The 9,732-nt window shown below is 39.2% G+C and overlaps 1 protein-coding gene across 1 annotated transcript; it reads left to right on the plus strand.

Moving 5' to 3' along the window:
* Positions 1-3,907: 3,907 nt before the first annotated feature.
* Positions 3,908-4,851, plus strand: LOC120420772 (nucleoside diphosphate kinase homolog 5-like). Its single transcript, XM_039583919.2, has one exon. The coding sequence runs from the start codon at positions 4,006-4,008 to the stop codon at positions 4,771-4,773; it is 768 nt and encodes a 255-aa protein (XP_039439853.1). The 5' UTR covers positions 3,908-4,005; the 3' UTR covers positions 4,774-4,851.
* The last annotated feature ends 4,881 nt before the right edge of the window (positions 4,852-9,732 follow it).

Raw genomic sequence — 9,732 nt, forward strand, 5'->3', positions numbered from 1 at the left:
TGCCGCGTCCTGTACATCGACTATTAAATAAGCAGTTAAAAGCCTTATTCTTCCACTTTAATTTTTCATCGCGTTTTCGGTTTACACCTGATAAATCTTGAAATTATTTATATGGATTTGTGATTCCTCTCTTTCCATCATTTTTTTTCTTAACTTATTTTTATTAGGTCCTTTTAGGTGCTGTGACCAGGTTGGGACCGAGGATCAGTAAAACAATATATAAGGCCGATGCAAATATTTAAAAAAGTTTTTGTCCCTCGGCCCTGGCCGATGTCAAGGGGGGGGGGGGGGGGGGGGGCCAAAGAATAAAAAAATATATATAAAGATTTTTTAATAAACCCAAACATGCTAAACATGATTTTAAAAGCAGGAGAAAGTATTTTAATTTGATTTCAGCTGGTTGCACTTGAATTTTCATTGAAATTTTGAAGTTTATTGTAAAATTTTTTTTTTGCCCCCTGATTTTTCGGGCCAATTTTGAAGAGTGGGGGGGGGGGGGGGGGGAAATTTTAAAAAATATTTGTACCAGCCTAATAACAACAAAAAAAAACTCCTTAAATTCCATACTTGGAGATCATGTAACTGGCGAGGGTTACTTGGTCTAAGCGGGTCTTGCAGGTCTTGAACCTGCCGATGTACTCGGAGAAAATCCCCCACAGCTCAGCCGAACTGTAGAGTACCTCCCCGGCTTCCTTCTCCGTGGCTCCACCGTCTCGGGGGCCACCTTGGCTGGACGAGGGCGATCCTTCGATTTTCCGTCCGGGACTGCGCCCGGCAGCGGAGGGAACTCCGCCGGCGTAAACGCCGGAACTGCTGGACTCTGCTTCTCCGCCTTCCTTGCTGGCGGTTTTGGTTTCGACGCCTGCTGGCGCCTCCGGATGAAGTCCACACGCTTAGGGCAGCTGCGGTCCGTGGCTTCGTGGGCTCCAGAGCAGTTGGCACACCGCTTCGGCTCGGCTTCTTGGACTTTGCACTCGTCCGTCTTGTGGGGACTCCCACAGTTGTTGCACCTCCCCTTGAGGTGGCAGTTCCTCGTTCCATGACCCAGCTGCAAGCAGTTCCTGCACTGGGTCTCGTTCGGCCGCTTGTTCCGGTAGGCCTCCCACCGGATGATAGTGCTTGCCACAACTTTCATTGCAGAGAGCTCCCTCAGATTGGTGTATCCCTTGGGGAAGACCACAATGTACGGAGTTTCGTCCACGGTGGACTTTTCCTTCCGCTTGATGATATGCACCTCCAGCGCGTCCAGCTTGAGATCCCTCTTCAGAAGGTACTTGACCTCGTCCGGTTTCAGTTCATCAGGAAAACCACGAAGAACCACCCGATGATTTCGTTCGCTCCGCCGATCGTGGGTGTAGAATTCCACTTTCTTCTTCTTGAGTAGCTCTTGCAACTTGTCAAAATCTTTGACAGAGAAGCAGGTCACCTTGGTTCCAAATCGGGTTAGTTTGTAAATCGGTTTGAAACCAAATTTACGACTTTCCGCTATGGGCTGGCATTGTTGTTGGTTTTGTTATCCACTAGCGGGCTGAACTTGTTGTTGTTGAGTAGGGTCTTCTCAACTTTTTCTCCTTCGATGCCGATCCCAGTGACCTCGCTGGACTTCTTCCGCTTCCGATTGCCGCGGACGAGACGAAAATCTTCCTCCTCGGAGGATTCCTCCACCTCCATCTGTCAAAAACTTCCAAGCACGCGAGATGACAACACGAGCAAAACACGTCTTAACCTGGGATGGGATAAACAGAGAGAAAAAAACCTATTGTCAAACTAAACCACTTTCAACATGGCCGCTTCTGTCAACCTAAACCAGTCCTTTCTTATTAGGAGAAAATGAGAAGTATTGTAATTTGAGTTGAGAAAAATTAAAAAAAAATTAAATCAATTTCACAAATAATTGTAAATTGCATTAATAGATTGTTTAAAATATTTTCAATTGAAAGGCATTTATTTCTATCATACACCAAATGTTGACTTATCAGCATTTTCATTTTAAAAAACAATACATTTCATGAACTGACTATTCTTTTGCCCATTTAAAACTATTGTTATTTTTTTCGCGTTACATAGAAATGTCATCTAGATTGAACAATATTAAACCTGTGATTCCCATGAAATTAAAATGTGGCGTGAAGAAACAACATCGTACTGGATTTAAAAAGCAAACAAAAATAATGGCCACAGTTTAGCCTATTTGATTTTTTTTCGCACTTTTTTATTTCAACTCATTGCCACAAATTGAAAAACAAACTTTTTTGCTCTTTGAAGTGAATGAATTGGTACAAATTTGAATTCTTGCCAGCCATTTCTTTCGATTCTGACACCTTAGGGCGTGCGACCTATGGAATGTTAACTTGCTTCAAAGTTGAGTAAAAATTGCCGTTGAATTCGACGTGCTCCTCTTTGAGGAACTGGGAAAGATTTATTTACTTTCTTTGCGTAACGGGACAACGACAGGAGCAGATCTAGGAAAAAATCTCCCCTCCCATTTAATGACTTGCAGGCTCGCTTGTAGGCTTTTTAGGATTTTTTTAGATTGAAGTAAGAAAACGCATTTAAATCGTATTGCATTTTTCACATCCAAATGAAAATTAAAAAACTTACTTATAAAAAACACATAAAAAATGAAGAAGTGAACATTTTTTGACTCATCTTTGATTTGCCAACCATTTCAAGTGATTTGTATCCGGCAGCTCCTTATGAACGGATCCACCGTAAAACGATGGAACATAAACTCAGGATTCCCCACCCACGTCCAACCGCAAATTTTAACAGCCAAATTCAAAAAAAATCTGCGAGGAAAAACTAAACAACATTTCAACCAAAGAAAAAGTCATCCGCATGCTTGAGCACTGAGTTGAAAAACATCATCAAGAAAATTTGAATTGTCAAGCTATCTGAATCACAGATTGCTTGATATTTGTTTTCGAACACAAATTTTCTTGCAAAAAACAGAAGAAGAATACAAACGTAAACACTCAAAAAGAAGACTCTATCCAGCCGTCCCGTCCCAGGTCTTAACTTGTCGCTGGCTGGCCACTGAGTGCTCTTTCCATCGTTCCCTTGGATAGGGGCCGTTAGAAATTGCCAAAAGGAGCAGTTTTGGATGGTCCTGATCAATTACGGAGCAGCAACTATGGGTAGACACCAATGCTATGCTACACGCAGAAAAAAGTTTTGTAGAATCAGCCTGTACGAGGTTTGAATCAACAAAATTTTTGTTGAATATAATCAACGCCGATTTTGCGTTGAAACAAACCTTGATTTTCTGATTTTTCTCGATTCCACAAAAGTCTTTTGTTGTTTTGAAAAAGCTGCTTTGACGTTTAGCGTTGATTCAACAAAAAATATGATTTTCAAATCAACAAAACGTTTTGTTGATTCAAATATGCCTTATTTTTCTGCGTGTATAGATAGGATTGTGTTTGCCCCGTTGAATTATCCTGTCATTTCTAAGGGGAGGGTCGACTTCAATTTTTATTTTTTATTTTTTTTTATTCAATTCTGTTTATTTCTTTAGTTATCGTTTAACAATAGTTTTTATAGGTGCAGTACAGAGTTTTGGGGGATCCTTTCAGCTGTGACTAATACATTTTTCTCAATGGATGGAAATAAAGTTTGTTGAAAAACGAAACGGAAAACAGGAAAACGACTTCAATTTGAAACAAAACATTTTAGCGGTTTTTTATGTTTTTCAAAAGAAGTGAAATTATCTAATTGTCACATTAGTTTCTGTTACTAAGGAGCATCTGCACAAACTGGTACGTAATAAACGAATCTAGAATCTAGAACATCGATAAATGAACTTTACTCATATCGCTAATCTATTATTAAATTCAATCAACCCACCGACCTTGGAAAGTCATAAATTTATAGCTTTTGTTTGCAATAAACTTTCACTTCACTACCGATTCGTGGTGCACCTGGTGAAGTGCACCAAAACTCGCAGTATGCCGTGAAGTTCCGTTACGTTAGGAGCATCCTGTCAACCGAGTTCCTCCCACCAAAATGAACGCCAACTACGAGCGCTCGCTGGCCATCGTCAAGCCGGACGGCATGAAACACCGAGACACCATTGGACGTCGCATCCGCGAGGCCGGCTTCACCATCGTCCAGTCGCGAATCGTCCGCCTAACGCCGGAACAGGCTTCGGAGTTTTACCGATCGAAACAGACCGAGCCGAACTACCACGCGTTGATCGTGGCGCTGACGGAGGGTCCCATCGAAGCGCTGTGCGTGTCCCGGATCGATGCCATCGCCGAGCTGCTGTGGCTGGTCGGTCCGGAACGGCACCAGGAGGCTGTGAGAGCGGCTCCGGGGTCACTGCGGGCCATGTTTGCCGACAGTCGGGATGAGTTGCGGAATGCGGTCCACGCGAGCGAAGATCCGGAAGCGGCTCGCGCCGAGATACGGTTCTTCTTTCCAACGCTGCTGTTGGAACCGATCTTCAGCGAGCAGCGTCAGCACGACTACTTAGCGGCGATGGTCAATCCAACTTTAATGGAAGGCTTGCTTCTGCTAGCTAAGGAAAGACCTCCGGAACCGGTCCGGTGGTTGTCGGATTGGCTACTGCTGAACAATCCGTACAAGCCGAAGGTCGTTTCGGCGCCGGCTGAACCGTTGTACAACGTTGGAGGGCTGAATCGTGGCTCGGTGGATGGGATTTCGCAAGTCCAGGGTGGCCACGTTGGAGCTCAGTCGGAGTGCGGGTGCAGCGAGTATCGGGCGAAGGGATTGTGCTCGTGCTCGTTGTCGACGATTGCCGAAATGGAGTGAAATAAAATGTCTTGATCAAATTTTGTATGACTTTGGAATTCTCGAAAATACATCTAAAATGCGAAATTCACCACTTTACCGGTGTAGTGCCAATTTTTAGGTTTAAATGGAGTTAATATTACATCATAATAGAGGTAATATTAAACCATACAAGTTTACACCATTCAAATACTCAAAATCTTTTACTGTGTACCTTTCTTTACCTGTTATAAAACGAATACTAACAAGTTGCCCTTATGGCTCGACAGGACTCATCCACTCGCGATCACAAATCGAACGCGACTAAAAACTGCTCTGACCGTTTCGTACCGTTTGTCACTTCCATACCAATCGCTACTGAATACTCTCTCTTTTCTCTCACTCTCACTCCAATCGGGTAGTACAGCGAATGGCTCAGAGAGACCGTACAACCGGTCTATCGCTCGAAGCTGACTCGAAATAGTCGGCGATCGGCTTTGTTTTGATCATTTATTTAACTGTTCATAATCAATGTTATCGAAAATATTTTGCAATTTTGTTGATAACACAACATTAAAGACACGGCAACTTTCATCATGCCAAATATAAATTGACGGCAAACTGTGGTTGTGCAGGCCAAGTGAGCGCCTCGCTGGCTTTTTTGTTACATTCTCTCCTCTCTGAACATATTCGTTTGTGACTCGGGTCGACGGACGGAGCTAGGCAAAGAAATTCACGAAATTACTGAATATTGACTAAACAATCACAGATTAGGAAAAATAGGTGATATTTTTCCCTTTTTTTTCTTGGATGATTGATTCTTCCGAGAACCTTTAGATAAAAAAATGGCACGTCAGACATTTAATCACTTTGAAAAAAGGGCCTCTCAAAATTTTGCCGGGTGATTCGAAATATTTTGTTTGATATTGTTTTATTTTTTTAAGGATATATCTTCAGAAAAAGCCCTTTTACTCGCTGGATTCCATAAAATTTCTCATAAAAATGCCTTGATTACATATTTGACTGATAATTGAACCCTAATTAAAAGTTTTCGAACCAAACTTACCAGATTCCTAGCTTTCTTGAAATTACCTCAAAGTAAATCAAATGTTTGAATTAATAAAATAACAACTTTTGTTGCTACTAAAACCCATTTTAAAGCATGAATCAAACAATTCCAAATTTACTGAGAGAATTATTTTACTGAAATTGTCTTTGAATCTAGTCTTTTATATTTATGTTTCAATTTAACATAAAACATGTAATGTTTAAACTAATTCTAACTGTTCTAAGTGTAGAATCCAAATAATCCGATAATGCAGTCTTTTTTCAAAATCACTTTTATTAAAAAACACATGAAACTAAATATTCTTATTCATCAATGTTTTCATGATAATAGTAAGACCATACAATGTTTTAAAAATTTGTTGAAAACTAATTATTATAAGGTGCACACTTCTGAACTTAATAGTTGAAATGGACGATAACCAGCCGTCCCCTAACATGACAATTTTCGTGAGTTGCGCATATCCACCGACAGATGGCAAGTGGGCCTCGTCGGAGTTCGCCCATTAAATACGAAACTCGAAATTTGTACGGGAAACTTTTTTTTCGTGACGGCTTTCGCGGGACGCTTCCTTCAACTGTTCGAGACTAATATTTTAACGTGGCGTATCTCTAAACAAGTTTTTCAAGAAAATGATTCCAGAATGCTTATTTCGTCGTTTTAAACCGAAACAAGGCAAAAACAATATTAATTTTAACTATTCGCCATTTTCAAATGTTTGGCTAGATAATATCGAAAGCCGCCATCTTAGGCCCACTGGGCCCACAAAAAGAGGTACGCTCAGTTTGTATGGGAGCTGTCAACATGCTCCCGGGCTGACGATAACTCATTTTTAATCCATAAATATCATTTTAAATTTATAATTCATTTTCTTAGAATATATTTTTTGGTAATGTAGTATGTTTCAAAGCATAAATACAAAAAAACATCACAAAATACCGTATTTTTTTTAAGGACTGAAATTTTCATAATTTTCAATATGGGTATCAAACCAAGCGAAATTTTACACGAATTTTCACTGTTTTGAGTATTTTTTTCAGGGCTGCGGAGTCGGGTCAAATTTCAAACGACTCCGACTCCAGCTCCGACTCCGGCTTTCTGAGATTAGCCGACTCCAACTCCGGCTCCGGCTTTCAGTTCCAACCGACTCCGACTTCAACTCCGACTCCGGCTTTCTGAGATTAGCCGACTCCGACTCCGGCTTTCTGAGATTAGCCGACTCCGACTCCGGCTCCGACTCCAGCTTTCAACAAATGGTTGGCTCCGTCTCCGACTCCGACTCTACATATTTTTAAATATATTCCTTTTTACCCAGGATTTTTTTTTGATTTATTTTAATTTATAAATTTTCTAGATATTTAAAAGAAGGCGCGCGATACTTCTTGAATCTTCACCTAAAACGAAGCTTCAGGAATAATTGTGCGTCTCCATCGAAATAAATGAAAAAACTTTAAGTTGGATACAAACAAAAATCCACAGGTCAAATATTTTCTAGGTCACGGATATTTCAAAAGGACTCTTAAGCTACCTTGCCAAGAAGAAATTTTTTAGGTACATTGAGTTGCAATGATAATCACCTTCCGTATTGGCGTATTGGCGTGGGAGAAAATTCCTAACGGTTGAATATCATTTTGATTTTGATTTTTGAAAAAAAAAAAAAACTTAAAATATAAATTGAAATCCTATCATTTTTCTATACATTTTTTTGATCTTGAAATCCTATCCTATGCTGAAGTCTTAAGATTTGTTCAAAGATAATTTGCAACGATTTCAAAATAGTTTACCTAACCCTTTCAGATTTAAGTGAACTAGTAAACAACTGTGTGTGTACATTTTTCAGAAAGTACTGGATTAAATTTGGTAAAATTTGAATTGAAAGGGTACATACTTATTGGCAAGCTGTCAAGAATCAATAAAATATTTCTGACTACAAAACCAATATTGTTTTTAATCGTTTGAGTTATGATACTACATACTCAGGCAAGAGGGGATTAACAGGTTATCTTTTAGTGATCATAGTGAAATAACACAATTAGAGCTTTTCAATCACATTGGAAAGCTTCAAAAACATAATGGTACACACAAAGGAAAAATATGTATCGAAATCTGCAACAGTGGATTTGCTGCAGAAAATGTTACATTTTATAACATTTTTTGCAGCAAGTCCGTAGATAATTTTTGCCCGTGTGTAAACATGTCAGGGATCTGCAGTTCTCACCAACACATATAATGCTGGCGCGTTCCCGAGCAACACTTCAGAGAATATGTTGGTGATCTACCCCTCGCAATTCATCATTCGTCCATGGCGCGGTGGTAGCGTTTCAGATCAGCAATCAAGAAGTTGATGGTTCAATCCTCTTCGGTTAAGATTTTTTTCGCAATACCAGCAAACAGCAGTCGGTAATGTCGATAATTGTCGGTAACGGGCAAAAATGTCATACCTATTTAACGCAAAAAATGCATGAGAACAGTTTTCATGCAAAATCTGATATATTTTCATGCCGCCATGCATCACAATCATGCGACCGCCGGTTGGGTGTATCTGATAAATTAAAAAAAATGGAAGAAATGGCAACGCAGCGCAAGCGACTTGAAAAACAATTTAAAAATAAAAGAAGTTTCGTTAAGTAAGCTGTTTTATAGCAAATACTTAACAATACAAAACATATTTTTTGTTGAATTATAGTTAACTCCGACTCCGACTCCGACTCCGACTCCGGGTTATCAGAAATTTTTGGCTCCGACTCCGACTCCGACTCCAGCTCATAAAATTTAGCCGACTCCGGCTCCGACTCCGACTCCAGCGGTTCGAAATTTGATGACTCCGACTCCGACTTCGACTCCAGGTCCCCAACCCGACTCCACCGACTCCGGCTCCGGCTCCGGCTCCGACTCCGACTCCTACTCCACATCCCTGATTTTTTAATGAAATACAATTTTTTCACAAAACACCGTATTTTCTCGAAAATACTAAAATTTCTATAATTCGCAATATGAATATCAAACGATTCGAAAATTTGCTTGCATTTTCACTGTTTTAGAGTTATTTGAATGAAAATTTGAGTACTTTAAAATAACAAAAGGTTTTTTTTGTGAAATTTGAGTATTTCATTCAAACAAAAATTAAAACAGTGAAAAGGTAAGCAAAATTTTGAATCGTTGGTATGTTACGAATTTAAAAAAAATAGTATTTTCGAGAAAAAAACGTATTTTTGAAAATGTAAGTATTTCATTCAAAAAACTCTGAAACAGTAAAAATGCATGCACAATTTTGAATCGTTAAATACCCATATTGCGAGCTATATAAATTTTAGTATTTTCCAGAAAATAAGGTATTTTGTGAAAATTTGAGTATTTCATTCAAAAAGCTCTAAAACAGAGAAATGCAAGCAAAATTTTGAATCGTTTGCGAATTCTACAAGTTTGAGTTTTCTCGAGAAAATATTTTGTGATTTTTTTACTAGGGTTTTGACTTAGAAACTTTCCATATTAACAAACAAATATTTTCAATGAGGAAGCTTGAAAATTCAACATAATTTGGTTGGATTTAGCCAATTTTAGAAATATATCGTTAACAACCTTGGTTGAACCATCCGTATTTTTTCGTATTTTTCATTCTGCAAAAAAAAAGAAATCAAAATGTTGTCGATGAAAAGTTGGTCGTTTTGTCATTCGAGAACGATAGGAAATATGAGTAGTTATGATAACAATAAGAGAAAAAATATTAGAAATAATTATAATTAGAGAAGATAATTAGAGAAAAAAATATGAGAAAAGAGGTGCAAATGTAATACCTTACCCTAAAAAGCACTCACAGACTCCCAAATCCTCCCAAAAGCAAGTATGATGCACCACCCACCGGGAGGAATAACACACACACACACTAGCATAATTGCAATACAAACATCGGTGAGTGGTCCCGTTCTTCAAAGGAC

The sequence above is a fragment of the Culex pipiens genome, chromosome 1 (genome assembly GCF_016801865.2).
Source record: "Culex pipiens pallens isolate TS chromosome 1, TS_CPP_V2, whole genome shotgun sequence".
Taxonomy (NCBI): domain Eukaryota; kingdom Metazoa; phylum Arthropoda; class Insecta; order Diptera; family Culicidae; genus Culex; species Culex pipiens.

What these genes read in the sequence shown, in the direction of transcription:
- LOC120420772 (XM_039583919.2), top strand. Translation starts at nt 4,006, where the DNA reads ATGAACGCCAACTACGAGCGCTCGCTGGCCATCGTCAAGCCGGACGGC.